The sequence below is a fragment of the Chlorocebus sabaeus genome, chromosome 1 (assembly GCF_047675955.1).
Source record: "Chlorocebus sabaeus isolate Y175 chromosome 1, mChlSab1.0.hap1, whole genome shotgun sequence".
NCBI lineage: Eukaryota > Metazoa > Chordata > Mammalia > Primates > Cercopithecidae > Chlorocebus > Chlorocebus sabaeus.
Genome location: NC_132904.1, coordinates 104,801,934 through 104,817,761, shown reverse-complemented (window position 1 = coordinate 104,817,761; position 15,828 = coordinate 104,801,934). Strand labels below are relative to the sequence as shown.

The 15,828-nt window shown below is 39.0% G+C and overlaps 1 protein-coding gene across 1 annotated transcript in view; it reads right to left on the bottom strand.

Annotated features, from left to right (window-relative positions):
- The window catches only part of ATM (ATM serine/threonine kinase), a 131,810-nt gene that overhangs the window by 1,161 nt on the left and 114,821 nt on the right, over window positions 1-15,828 (bottom strand). The window contains exons 58-61 of the mRNA XM_008020751.3: window positions 13,791-13,956; window positions 12,331-12,417; window positions 6,410-6,524; window positions 3,966-4,029 (exon numbers count right to left, since the gene is read on the bottom strand). Coding sequence (XP_008018942.3) covers window positions 3,966-4,029; window positions 6,410-6,524; window positions 12,331-12,417; window positions 13,791-13,956 — 432 coding nt within the window. The remainder of the gene's footprint in view (window positions 1-3,965; window positions 4,030-6,409; window positions 6,525-12,330; window positions 12,418-13,790; window positions 13,957-15,828) is intronic.

Genomic DNA, 15,828 nt, shown 5'->3' with positions numbered 1-15,828 from the left:
AGCTTCTCATTCAACCCTGAATTCATTCTTCTTCCATGGTTAGGGGTGACATCCCTTGACCCATGTTTCCCGACTGGATGAAACTAATCTATTAAAAGGAGATAAGCATTAGTCACTTTCTTTCCTTCTCTCTCTACTCTTAACCCTGGGTTAGGGTATTTGCTTTGTGGGGCCCAGTTCTTCCTCAGCCAGGCTGTCTCAAGATATAGATAGGGTTGTGGGGACTGGAGAGCATGAGCAAGCCTATTTGGACCTCACTCCTAAGCTATCTTCTCTAATAGTTTTATCAATAACAAACCTGAAATTCTGATCTCTACCCTATTCCTATGGCTCTTTTTCTCTCAGTTCTAAATCTGGGTGGATCCAAAAAGGTATAATTTATTGAAACCTCCTCAAAACCCAAGGTTTGGTGCTGTGTTTGGAATCTTGAGATATATATTAGGTGTAGAATTAGGATACCAAAACAACTGACATGGCTAGAGCAAGTGGCTTTAGGTCTTAAATTTTAGAAAGTGAGGTCATGAGGAATCCGATATTGGCAGTTCAGAACAGCTAACTGCTCTGGTATTTATAAACACAGAACTTTAAAAAAAATAGGCTTTGGCAAATGCTTACAAATCTTAGTAGTAAGTGGAGACAATACAAAGACTGATTCTACAGGGCATTCCAGTATTACAAGGTTGGAACACTTTTTTGCTGCTACCTGTACACAGTTTCTCAGTAAATCTGCAGGTTAGGACTATAAAATGTCTTTAGCAGATTTAGTTTCAGGACATGTACTGTATTAGCAGAACCAAAATCTCTCTATTTTTTAATGCTGTTTTGAGTGTCCTCCAGGACCATTAAAATACTGTGGAGAAACTGAGCTTGATTACATGTGGCTTGTTCGTAAGTTCAAGGGTTCCTATGTGACTTCAAGTTGGGCATTGACATGGCTTTAGATTTCCGAGATACAAACCAGTTTCACCCACAAAAGGAAAATATTACTATATTTTATTAATGAACTAATGAAAAGGAATGAAGGCCTCTAATATAGACTAGATGGTTTTCTTGGGTTGAAGTAGAAGAAAAATCCAAATTACTTCAAAACCAAGGGCTTGTGTCACAAGTCACACTTGGAAATATTAGAATTAAGGAGGAACTGGAATAAGTAAATTATGCTTCAGTCTGACAATCAAGACAGAAGTGGCTGGAAACAGTAAAGGAATAGAGACTGATTAAGCTAGAGCAGGGTTTCTCTCAGCACTACTGTCATTTTGGATGGGATATTTCTTTGCTGTGGGGGCTAACTTGTACATTCTGGGGTGTTCAACAGCATCCCTGGCCTCTACCCAGTAGATGCCAATACTGTCCTCATCTCCCATCCCCAATTGTGACAACCAAAAATGCCTCCAGACATTGCCAACTGTCCTCTAGGGGACAAAATTGCTCTTGGCTAAGCATCATTGAGCTAGAGGGAGAGAGATATTTCCTTAGCAGAACATATAAAATCTTAAGAGGACAGAATGGTCCATTGGGAAGAAAATGAAATCTTGAAGGCGAGGAGAGACAAATACACTGAGAGGAAAAGGGAAATACACCCAGGTCAAAGTGCTCTGAAGGAGGGGCTTAGGAAGCAGGGAGATCAGAACAGAAATAGTGACTGTGTCTCAATGAAATCTAAGAGAAGAAAAGAAATGAATCCAAGAGAGGAGAGAAATGATGTCCCAGAGGACTGGGAACCTGGATGCTATTGAGAAGCACCCTCCTAAAGCTGAAGGCAGAAAGTGGTCTTACTGTGGTAAGATCACTGGGGAAGTTATTATTGAAGATTGGGACAATCACACCAAATGATTTTGGGAAATTCAGACAGATTTACAGAGGGAAGATCAGGTAGATGAGTGTAAAATACACAAAGCATTGGAGGGTGTGTTTAAAGGTGAGAGTTATTGTAGGTGGAGATGCAAATCACTTTTCAGACTCAAAACCCTCAGGAAATCCAAAGTCCTTACAATGGCAAAGGATCTGGCCACTGTCACTTCTCTAATTTGATCTCCTACCACTCTAAAAAGTGAAGTCCATAAGCAGTTTGGCATTAAACTAGTAAGATTTTTGAGGCCCTAAAAGAACTACCGTCTTCTGGTGAGTGTTAGGTAGGATAAAACTGCTGGAACTCCCAACTCCACCTTAGCATAAAAATCCCTTCTGACTGAGACTAGGTAGAGTAAAATACTGAAGAATATGTTGAGCTGCTTTGACTCTTTAATTTGAAAAGTTTGGGTTGTTTTTTTTATTATTATTATTTTTTTTAAAGACAGAGTCTTGCTCTTGTCGCCCAGGTTGGAGGGCAATGGCACGATTTCGGCTCACTGTAACCTCCGCCTCCTGGGTTCAAGAGATTCTCCTGCCTCAGCCTCCTGAGAAGTTGGGATTACAGGTGCCTGCCACCACACCCAGCTAATTTTTGTATTTTTATTAGAGATGGGGTTTCACCATGTTGGCCAAACTGGTCTCGAACTCCTAACCTCAGGTGATCCACCCGCCTCGGCCTCTCAAAATGCCAGGATTACAGGCGTGAGCCACCACACCTGGCCTGGGCTGCTGCTTCTTACATGACCAAGTGCAAGATAATATAACTTTAGAGTTTAATTTCGACATTATTGAGGCATCCATGTTATCATGTATTCTTTTTTTTTAAATGTTATACATCATGCTTATTTTCTGTATCATGTATTCTTACTGCAGAACCAATGGCAAACTGTAACAAATGACAACATGTATGAACAGAATTTGAAATGGGTGAAAGAAAAAAGAAATGTATTTTTAACCTTGGGAATAGCACAGCCTTGTATTTAATTTTACCAACATATTACTAGGACCTATTTCAGCAAACTCTTTGTAGCAAAATCTGTATTACCATCTGTGGTCCAAAGGAGATCTATAAAGATGCCTCGGTTCATAAAGGTGCACACAGGACCACCCTGATGGGCCGTTACTCATCTTCCAAGGGATAAAGCCCCACCCTTATTGACCACAGGCTTAATGGTTAATGCCAATGAACTAAGACAGTTTTCATATCCTAGTTGTACAGTAGGAGAGATTTTTTAAAATACATATATTCCTGCCCCATCCCTAGAAACCTGGTTTGGATTTGATCAGCATCAATGTTTTTTAAAAGCAGTACAAGTAATACTAACATGCGGCAAGTCCAACGTTATCAGGTTAAAGGAAGAAAAGCTGAGGAGTGGAAGAGGCAAGCCCATGCTGCACTCTACCTGCCATGTTTCCCTGGGGAGGCCACACTCCTGATTTCTTGTCTCACATAACCTTACCAGGTTGGTGAATGCCTGGCATAGGTACTAACAGCAGAGACACTGAAATTTGTCTGACTTCCTTTTTTTCTGCCCTGGATCAAGACAAGGCAGTGATCCTGATTACATGTGTTTGCTCTGCAGGCCCAAACCCTATTCAGGTTCCTGAGAGTCCCAAGGTTAAGACAGCAGAGAGGTACTGAGGTAGCACCAGCAGTAAACTAGTTTGGCCCTCATTCCTAAGCCATGTTCCTCTAGTAACGATGCTGACAATTTGATCTCCATTTGTCTGACTAATTAGTTCTGAACCTGGGCAGGGAAAAAGGAGATACCGATTTCCCTTAAGCCCTAATGGAAACCATTCTGAAAATAATACCACCACATGGAATATCTAAATGTCAAAGAGTTGATTTACGAATTGAAAACTAGAGACTACTTAACTTACAATGCTATAACATTCCAAGCAGCTCGAGGGTGCTGAAGGTATTTCTAAACCAGTATTTTTGGATGTGTGAAAAGGCTAAGTGTGCAATCTCCTCCCTTCTGCTGCCCAGCCACATCCCCCTATGTTAAAATGAAGCAGTGCTCTTCACATCAGTGACTTCCTGATGAGGTACAGTCTACCTCGTAAAAAAAACAAAAACAAAAAAAAGTCTTCCTTATAAAATACTTTACCTCTACAATGGTTAACAGAGTTTCCTGAGAGTTTCTCATCACTTCCATGGTTTTCTCACAGCATCTAGAGTCAAACACATTATAAATACAGATTTTGTTACACACCAATGTTTTCAACATATCTTTATCTGTATACTCTCATGTGTAGTATGCTGAGCCTATGCTTGTTAATAATCTACAAATTTGTATCTCAAAATAGCATAATACCTGGCAGAGTGGGCTTTCATTAGATACCTGAAATGAATACAAGTATGTATTTGACTATTTCGCAAGCTTGGCATTTACAAGAATAACACAACACTACTACGAAATATTTATTTCCGTCTTTGATTTTCTTTTTTTTTTTTTTTTTTTTAATTTATTTATTATTATTAAACTTCAAGTTGTAGGGTACGTGTGCACAACGTGCAGGTTTGCTACATATGTATACTTGTGCCATGTTGGTGTGCTGCACCCATCAACTCGTCATTTACATCAGGTATAACTCCCAATGCAATCCCTCCCCCCTCCCCCCTCCCCATGATAGGCCCCGGTGTGTGATGTTCCCCTTCCCGAGTCCAAGTGATCTCATTGTTCAGTTCCCACCTACGAGTGAGAACATGCGGTGTTTGGTTTTCTGTTCTTGTGATAGTTTGCTAAGAATGATGGTTTCCAGCTGCATCCATGTCCCTACAAAGGACACAAACTCATCCTTTTTTATGGCTGCATAGTATTCCATGGTGTATATGTGCCACGTTTTCTTAATCCAATCTGTCACTGATGGACATTTGGGTTGATTCCAAGTCTTTGCTATTGTGAAAAGTGCTGCAATAAACATACGTGTGCATGTGTCCTTATAGCAGCATAATTTATAATCCTTTGGGTATATACCCAGTAATGGGATGGCTGGGTCATATGGTACATCTAGTTCTAGATCCTTGAGGAATCGCCATACTGTTTTCCATAATGGTTGAACTAGTTTACAATCCCACCAACAGTGTAAAAGTGTTCCTATTTCTCCACATCCTCTCCAGCACCTGTTGTTTCCTGACTTTTTAATGATCGCCATTCTAACTGGTGTGAGATGGTATCTCATTGTGGTTTTGATTTGCATTTCTCTGATGGCCAGTGATGATGAGCATTTTTTCATGTGTCTGTTGGCTGTATGAATGTCTTCTTTTGAGAAATGTCTGTTCATATCCTTTGCCCACTTTTGGATGGGGTTGTTTGTTTTTTTCTTGTAAATTTGTTTGAGTTCTTTGTAGGTTCTGGATATTAGCCCTTTGTCAGATGAGTAGATTGCAAAAATTTTCTCCCATTCTGTAGGTTGCCTGCTCACTCTGACGGTAGTTTCTTTTGCTGTGCAGAAGCTCTTTAGTTTGATGAGATCCCATTTGTCAATTTTGGCTTTTGCTGCCGTTGCTTTTGGTGTTTTAGACATGAAGTCTTTGCCCATGCCTATGTCCTGAATGGTACTACCTAGGTTTTCCTCTAGGATTTTTATGGTATTAGGTCTAACATTTAAGTCTCTAATCCATCTTGAATTAATTTTCGTATAAGGAGTAAGGAAAGGATCCAGTTTCAGCTTTCTACTTATGGCTAGCCAGTTTTCCCAGCACCATTTATTAAATAGGGAATCCTTTCCCCATTTCTTGTTTCTCTCAGGTTTTTTCTTTTCTTTTTCTTTTTCCTTTTTTTTTTGCAACGGGATCTTGCTACATTGCCCTGGCTGGTCTCAAACTCCTGGGGCCAAGTCATCCTCCTGCCTCAGCCTCCCAAGTAGCTGGGATTACAGTCATGCACCACTGTGCTCAGCTCTCAGTCTTTGATTATTGTGGCAATTATTAGTTTACACTGACTTCAATCTGCCCCAATCTGAGTACACAGTCCTATGCTGAGAAAACTACAAGGAATTGCAAAGTTTTTTTTGTAGCACAATGTTACACTGGAACACAAGCTCCTATAAATAAAAATGTAGTCTCTTCTATATCCCCAGTGATGAACATCCGATAGTAGTTCTGATCACTAAAAAGGAGTCAGCCAGGACAGAGGTGTTAAAAGTAAAGGTGGGATGCTTCCAGAGGAGGTTTAGAATAACAGTATGTATGTTACATGGGCTTAGGTCCCAGGTGGGTAGAAGGAAGGGGAACTATTACTGCTTTTACCCAGGGTCTTTTCCTTAGTATTGATAAAGCACTGGGCTATGATTCCAACATTAAATTCTATAATCTGTACAAATCTCTAACCCGTGTGTGTATATATATGTGTATACACACACACACACAAATTTTTTTTAGAGACTGGGTCTCGCTGTATTGCCTAGGCTGGACTCAAACTCCTGGGCTCAAACAATCCTCCCACTTCAGCCTCGTGAGTAGCTGGGATTACAGGTGCAAAGAACCATGCCCAGCCCATGTAATTTTGACATCAAAAATTATTTCCCTCCTTTACTTTATATCACTTACCTTCTGAAGACACCTTCAACACCAGTAATGCCCATGCCATCCACAATATCTCTGGTGAGTCTAAAAGGAACTGTCTCAGGTGTAGGAAGGATTTTGCCCTGTTCAAAAGCAACACCTAAAGTAAAGCATACAGTGAGGTTAGGAGGTTTGGCAGCTAATTTACTTTCTTTCCAGTTAGAATGTGAACTTTACAAAGACAACAAACCATTTGTTACCTATATTCTATGAATACTAGTACATACAATAGTTTACTTCTACTCTGGCTGTCTTCCTCATCTTCTTCTCTATGAGATCCACCTCAAATCCAAATAACATAACAACTTCTTGATGTAACTAGAGAAATCTAGGTTAAAGGGTGATTTTTAAAAATGAAGTAACTACTGGTATAATTTAAAATGGAGACGACATATTTGTATTTAAAAAATTTTTAGGCTGGGCGCCATGGCTCACACCTGTAATCCCAGCACCTTGAGAGGCCGAGAAGGCCTGATCACCTGAGGTCAGGAGTTAAGAGACCAGCCTGGCCAACATGGTGAAACCATGTCTCTACTAAAAATACAAAAATTAGCTGGGCATGGTGGCAGGAGCCTGTAATCCCAGTTACTCGGGAGGCTGATACAGGAGAATCACTTGAACCTGGGAGGTGGAGGATACAGTGAACTGAGATCGTGCCATTGCACTCCAGCCTGGGCAACAAGAGTGAAATTCCATCTCAAAAAAAAAAAAAAAAAAAAAAAAAAAAAAAAATTTCATGAGACTTTATAATTATATGTTCACTTGGAGTTATAAGAAATCATACAGGAAAGATCATCCCATATACCTTTTACCCATTTCACCTCAACTGTAATATCGTGCAAAACTATACTACTACTGACATCGATGAAGTCAAGATATACAATATTCCTATCATAAGGATCCTTCATACTGCCCTTTACGGCCACACCTATTTCCTTCCCATAGCCTATCACCCAGCCCCCTAACCCCCTATTTTTCTAGCAACCACTAATCTGTTCTCCATTTTTATAATTTTGTCATTTCAGTATGTTATACAAATGTAAGTGGAATAATCATACAGTACGTAACCTTTTGGGAATAGCTTTTCACACTCTGCCTAATTCTCTGGAGATTCATCCAAATTGTTATGTTTATTAATAGTTCTGTTTCTTTTCATTGCTGAGTAGTATTTCTGGGCATGGATGTAACACAGTTTGTTTAAGCATTTGCCCACTGTAGGACATCTGGATTTTTCCAGTTCTTGGCTATTATGAATAAAGCTGCTACATACACTTGTAGTACATGGCCATTTTATGAGTAGATTTTGTTGTTAAGTTTTGCGAGTTCTTAAAGATTGTTCTTCTAGTATCAAGTCTAGGAACTCTGATTTGCCCTAGATGCTAAAGATTTCCTCTTAATTTTCTTCCTCTGTCGCTCAGCTTGAGTAATTTCTACTGCTCTGTCTTCTGTTCACTGATCACTTCTTCTGTCTCCTCATTCCGCAGTTGAAATTTATTTTATTTACTATATTTTTCTGTTCTAAAATTTCCATCTGGTTCTCCTTTATATCTATTTCTATACTGAGACTAATTATTTCTGTGCTGAGACTTACTATATTTTCATTTGTTTCAAGCATGTTTATAATTGCTCCTTCAAGCATTTTTATGATGGCTGCTAAAACACAAAAAACTAGCCGGGCGTGATGGCGGGCGCCTGTAGTCCCAGCTACTCGGGAGGCTGAGGCAGGAGAATGGCGTGAACCCGGAAGGCGGAGCTTGCAGTGAGCTGAGATCTGGCCACTGCACTCCAGCCTGGGCGACAAAGCGAGACTCTGCCTCAAAAAAAAAAAAAAAAAAAAAAAAAAAAAAAAAAAAAATCTTAGATAATTCAAACATCATTGTCATCTCAGTGTTGGTACCTACAGGTGGTCATTTTTCATTAAAGTTGAGATTTCCTTGTTCCTGGTATGACTAATGATTTTCAATCGATACCTACACCTTTTAGTTATAATGAGACTCAGGATCTTCCTTAAACTTCTGCTTTTTATGCCTTTGGGAGTCACCACCACCTTGTTACCGCTAGGTAAGGGCAAAAGACTAGATTCCCCAATTGGCCTCCACTGACACTCAACAGGGAAAGAGTTTGCTATAGCTGAGTAGGGCTGAAAGTCCAGGTTCCCCAGATATGTCCACGGACACCAAGGAGTGAGTCAGAAAAAAGGAAAAAAAGGTTGGAAAATATAGACTAGCAGGTAACAGTATAGAGTGAGAAGGCCTAACATAGGGTTACTGGAGTCCCAGAAACAGGAAGGAACCTGGATGGACCCTATGGCATGACTCTGACTAACAGAATGTGATGGCAGTGATACTGTGCAAGCTGCGGGCCTAGCCCTTAACTTCCACTTCCTCCCCCTTGGAGCCCCAAGATGCTGAATAGGTCCAGGACACTATTGTGGACAGAGAGGCCACATAGGAGTGCTGAAGCATCAGACATGTAAGTGAAGAAGCCATCATGAACTCTGGCCCCGCTGAGTCTTAAGATAACTCCAACCCCAGATGCTAACTGCATCTGCATGAGAGATCCTAAGTGAAAACTGCCCAGCTGAGCCCAGTCAACAGACTATGAGAGATAATAAATAAATAAATAAATTGTGATTTTAAGCTACTAAATTCTGGGGTGGTTTGTTATGCAGCAACGGGTAACCAAACAGATATACACAGAATAGTATACAAATCACCCAAGTGTGTGACTGAGATTTTTGCAAAGTGAACAAATCCACATTAACAGAACACACCAGCATTCCAGAGGCCCCCCTTCAGCCCCTTCTACCAGTCACTAACCACCTCTTTCAAAGGGTCACCACTATCCTGATTTCTAATACTGTACATTAATTTTATCAGCCTTTGAATTTTATATAAATGGAATTATACATATGGACTCTTTTGTGTTGGAATCTTTCACTTAGCATTATATTTGTGAGAGTCTTCTATATTGTGTGTTACTGTTCATTCAATCTCATTATATACAAAAAGAATATAAACATACAATTTGTTCATCCATTCTACCTAAGAGGGATATCTGGATTGTTTCTAGTTAGGGGCTATTATGAATAGTGCTACTATAAACATTTTTAAACATATGTGTGCATTTCTGTTGGAGTGGAATTGATGGGTCACAGGATATACATAAAGTCAGCTTTAGTGGATAATGCCAAACAATATTCCAAAGGGGTTGTACCAATTTACCCTTCTCATTTATAGATGCTTTTAGCACGACCTGAATGGACACAGGTTGGCATACTCCTACCTCTAATTTGCATCTTCCAGACCACTGCCCTTTCATTCTCAGATAAAGTCTCACTCCCCTGTTGAGATCCCCACCTTCTGGCTCTAACAAATCCCTCCCATCTTCATGTTTACTATGTCAACCTGTAAGGTTTTCTCTCATATTCACTGAATGTTGGCATGGACCTAGTTCACAATCTTCTCTGTCCCAACTCTAGAATTCATTCTGGGGACAACCATATAATATCCATGACCATCTCTGTTCTAATGGAATTCAATTTCATTCTCTCTTAGCGAACCACTCATATGGGTTGCACTCCAGAAATGAGTCTCCTAAGACTGCACCTTCTTAGACATTGTAAATTGTACATTCCAATCAAAACCTCTTCTCCTTCGACCCCTTATTCTTACTAAACAGTCTCTGAATTTGACTGAGATTTCTAGTTTATTAGCCCTCTTCCTTCCCTAACTCAGCCCATGGGTAGAGAATAAGCTTGATTACTCTCATCAGTGTTTCAAATCTGTTTGTCCCCTTGTCCCTCCGCCAGATCTACCATTTTAAACTACAATTTAAGCTCCAAGGATGTTGAGGACTGCTGGAAAATCATACAACAACCCTACTGGCTCCACTACAAATTTAGGATTGAAAGTGTCCCTTAAACTGCTTGGCATGTCTTATTTATTTATCCCTTTCTAGTCAGGTCTTGGTCTCATTTCCATGGTAAATTTTAGAATTTTATTATTCTTTTAAGGCCAGTTACCATCCCTCCAATTCTTTGCAAATAAGCATGCTTTCTATTTCTCAGCGAAAACAGAATAGCAAATATAATTCCTTCATACTCCTTCCCCTCCAGCTTAAGACTTTCCTATTGGCATCACTTTTCCTCCTCTCTCAGCAGAAAAGCTAACATGCCTCCAATCTAAAGCCAATGCTACCAGACTTATGTACTTTATGATATCGCTTGCTATTTCAATTATCTTGTGTTTTGCTCCTGTATCTTCAATATCTAACATGTTTACACCTCTCCTATCTTAAAAAAGCAAGGACCAAAGGTGTCTCTCATCCCTCCGCAAACTTCTCTGCCATCCTTCCCTTCCAAACTTCTTATAGGAATATTCCATATTCTTTTTTTTTTGAGACAGAGTCTTGCTCTATCGGCAGGCTGCAGTGCAGTGGCTTGATCTTGGCTTACTGCAACCTCTGCCTCCGAGGTTCAAGCAATTCTCCTGCCTCAGCCTCTCAAGTAGCTGGGACTACAGGTGCCCACCACCACACCAGGCTAATTTTTTGTATTTTAGTAGAGACAGGGTTTCACCATGTTGGCCAGGATGGTCTTGATCTTCTGACCTTGTGATCTGTGCCTGGCAGATTTCACATTCTTAATCTACACATCCCTAACTTCCATTCAGTCCTTGCCTTTTTACAGTATGGTTTCCTCCATTCTATCCAAAGGCGACTTCCAAGGCCTCTAAGATTGATTACTTGTTAAATTCAGAGGTCTATTTTCAGCATTCATCCTCTCTGACCTTTCTGTATCAGATACTATTGAGCACTACTTCTTTCATAAAATATTTTCCCCTCTTGCCTTCCAAGATGCTGACTTCCTAGTTTTCAAGACTTGCGAACTTCTCAATTTTTTTCTGGCTCAGCCTTTCCAAGGCTCACTTTCCTTATGAGTTCATCTTTAGGTCTCTTTATCGAGGATGATGTGTAAGATCAGAACCTCCTCTAGCCCAACGACTTCAACAGAAATCTATTTGCTGAAGATTCTGGATCTCCGTCATTACCTTCACACTCCTTTCTTTCTTATATATTAAACTGTCCATTCCACCTATAAATCCCATTAATACTTCAAAATAATGAGCAAAACCAAATTCATCGCTTTCTTATTATTTACAAAACTTGATATACTCCTTAGCTAGAAGCTTCAGTTATCCGGGAGCCCCACTCTCCCACTATTTCCTCACTTAGTATCACTGGGACAGTTTACTACAAAAATGTCCCTCAAATCCAATCTTCTGGTTTCTACAACTTTAGTAAAAATCTTCATCATTTCTCTGCTAACCTATTATAATATACCTTAATTTTTCTTCCTGTTGCCAATACCACTCCCCAAAGTGCTCCTAAAATTATCTTTCTGAAAATAAAAATATTATTATGTCCTTCATTTATTTCCTATGGTTTAACACATGGAAGCTGAAACTCCTCAGCCTGACTTTTTACAGTCCAGTACCAATCTCTCACTCAAGCGACTCAACTACAAGCATACTTCACTCCAGACACATTTAATGTCTCACCACTCCCACAACATGCTACACCTTAAAATTACTCCTTGTTTTGGTGGAATAGCCCTGATTCCTTCTTCTGAATCTGCTCTATCTTCTGTCTGAATTATGCTTTCTTTCTTTCTTGAAGACCAGGCTCAAACGTCACCTCATCTATTAAGTTTCACTCAGTATCCCAGGCAGAGTTAACTGTTTCTTCCAGCATAACTGTTTATGCTGAAAACAAAAAACACCAATATTTACTGCTTTGATGTATCTGTCTCTCTTATATTTGTAATATCTTGGTAGGCAAACAACATTCCATGATGACCAAATATTTATTAAAAAGAATAAAGATACATAGATTTGATTACTTACCCAAATCTATATGTACAAGTTCTGCTGACTGCTCATTTATCAAGATATTCTGTACGTGTCTATCACCAAGTCCAAGTATGTAACCAACTTGAAAAAAACCAAAAAACAAAAACGAACAATCTGAAATCACTGATTCCATCTCTTTCTAATATACAGCCATAATTTCAATTAAGACCACTGACTTGGTATAATCTTTAAGTAGTTTAGGATTTTTAGCCTACTTAAATGATGTGCATAACTGGCCATATTGAGTTTAACTCAAATCTTACCAGCTATTTTAATGCATTCTGCATTTTACAAATTCTAGATGATTTGCTTAAAAAATTTGTTTACTAATAGGCACACATTTTAAAATATTAGTACTTAACAAATTATTGTGGCTAAAGTTGAGATCCATTATTTACCTGGGCCAAAACAGTGCATTATATGTACTCAAATTTTTATTGAACATACTTATAAGAAGTCTATGGATAAACTCTTCACTCTTCAGTGAAACTTTCTTCTCCTTGATGAATTATATTTAACACAAATTAACCATTAATTCATTTCATTTCACCAGGTATATATCCCCCCAAAAAACTGCATTTCTGTATTTCAGACAGATGATGACATCTGATGGGAGAGAAATCACATGGCATTACAAAAAAAACATTGGGTAGGGAGTCAGAATGACTGGATATCTGGCTCACTCTGTCATTAACTAGGCCTACTTTCTTGTTTATAAACTAGTTGTATCTGATTAGTGATTCTCTGTGTAGAAGAGAGTTTCACAATTACCTGGGAACTCTTTCAAAACATACAAGCCCTGCCTTCCTGGGATATAGTACATAAGTGATGAGTCATCTTTAGTTTAAAAAAAAGAAACAATAGATTAAATGATCTCTAATGTTTCCATTAGTTCTCATGCTCTGGGATTTTGTTAACCATACTATCTACCTATTCTAATTTCTTAGGGGAAAAAAGTCAAAATATATATTGTATACAAAATATTTAAATATATCTCATGATTTCTATTCTGAAAACAAAATTCTATTAAACAATATTAATCACTAGGTGATAATATTTAGAGTTATTTTAGAGGTTATATGCAAAAGAACAAAAATAATTAAAGGAAGTAAGTTATCACAGGTTTTATTATTTTCCAAAGAAATTCTCAGAAAATAATACATTGAGGAGAGAAAATACGCCACATTAACTATAAAACAAAGAAGAAGAAAACCCTGTCTTTTTATTATTTATCAAAGTATGAGAATTCTCTTCACATAAGTTATAAAAAGGTAGACGCTAAGAATCAGGATGAACAAGAAACATAGTGATTTAATAATGAAGATAGTTTGGTTACTAACTACATCATCACTATCATCCCCCTGCAACTCAGAATGTAAAAAAAGTGCTGAATCAAACAAAAATAAACCCTGCCAAACAACAAAGTGCTGAATCTACTATATGTACAAGATTACCAATAGAAGACGTGGCTACACTGCGCGTATAAGCCAATCGCTTCTCAAACCAAATAGCTGGATCCAAGAATTTTTCCATGCAGAAGTAACGGAAAACTGGTTGAAAATTTTGGCAAACATCCATGAAGACTTCATATTTATCTTCAAAAGACTTTTTTTGCACCTCCTTTAAATAGAGCATATATATAATTTTCAATATTGTGTTCGATTAAACTAATATCCACATTTTTATATTAAAATATGACAGATATAGGGGCAATAAAGATGAACAGGATACATTACCTACAAGAAGCTAACAGTCTGGACAGGGAACCAATTACAAGTGATAATCCCTTTAGGATTTCCGTTATTAATCGTTGGGGAAGGAAGCACACCTACGGTGACTGTTATTTGTTTTGATTAAATTCTAATTTGAATAATCTTGTAATCTTAAGCAGAAGCAAAGACAGAAACACCTCAGTAGTTCCAGTAGCTCAGATGGCATCACAACATTGGGTTGCAATAGAAAACAGGAAAAGGGAAAGAACAGAGGAATCCCTCATGGATGGCAGGTGACATGACTCAGATCTCTATCCTCCAACATATTCTTGCTGTAAAATACTACCTGAAGCAAAGCTTACCGACTTCAACTCCCTCCCATCTATATGCTGGTGATTTCTAAATCTGTATGTTTGGCCCAGATGTCTTTATTAAGCTTTAGCTTAATGTGCTTCTCCAGCTGCCCATCCAACATCTTCACTTGGATCACTTCCAAATCCAAACAAATACTTCTTCATCTCCGGCAAACTTTAGTCACCTCTTCTATTCTTCAGTTCAGTAAAAAGCTTCACCATCTACCCAGCTGCCCCAACCAGAAAACTGGGAGGCACTGGCTACTCCTTTTCTCCAACATTTTTTATTTATTTTATTTATTTTTTTTTTTTGAAACAGGGTGACAGGGTCTCCGTCACCTGGACTGGAGTGCAGGGGTGTGATCACAGCTCATTGCAACTTTGGCCCCTGGGCTCAAGCAATCCTTCCACCTCAGCCTCTTGCGTAGCTGGGATTACAGGCACGTGCCACCACTACCTGGCTGACTTTTTATTTTTTGTAGAGATGGGGTCTAACTATATTTCCCAGGCTAGTCTTAAACTCCTGGGCTCAAGCAATCCTCCTGCCTTGGTCTCCTTAAGTGCTGGGATTACAGGCATGCGCTACCACACCTGCCCCCCCAACCTTATTTTTAATCAGCAGTCAAATCCTATGAATTCTGTCTCCTTCATATTTCTCATCTCTACCCACGATTCTCCCTTCCTACTGCTATTCATCTCAGTTCAGACCATCTCATGCCTCCAGTCTGCATTCTCAAAAATAGAACCCACAGTGCTGTCGGAGTTTCTTTCTAAAATGCAAGTCTGATATTACTATCCTTTAGGGTCTTATAAGACCTATAGCATAACTTGCAAACTCCTTTGCATTTCATAAAGCAACACTCCATCTTTTGACCAACAACTACTGCTCCAGTCTCATCTTTTCTTCCTCAAACACTAAGCCTATGCTTATGTTGTCTGTGCCTGCTCATGCCTCTTCTCCTTTGCTTATATGCTCCTTCTGCCTGGAAAAACAACTCATTTACAAAACTTGGTTCACACACACTTTCCTCTGTGAAGCATTTCTTGGATCTACTTATCTCTATTCTCCCCACCCCAGGTAGAACTAAGCACTTCCTTCTCCATACCTACACTGTACCCTGTGTGCCAGGTACAGATTTCCATCACAACACCTATAGCACTTACCATATATTTTAAAAAACATGTCACAGAAAGCCACAATAAAATGAAAAGTAAATGGATTTTGGATTTAGACAAGGCTCAAATCCTTGCTCTGTTTATTAGCTCACTGGCCTTGGGGAAGTTAAGTTCTCTGAACTTCTCATTTTAAAATGGGGATAAGGATCATGATGATTAGTCATACTATTTGTGAAGTCTGAAGTCAGCACAGTACCTGGTAGATAGAAAGCATACAATAAATGTTGCTGATTCTGTGAATGAGTATCAGA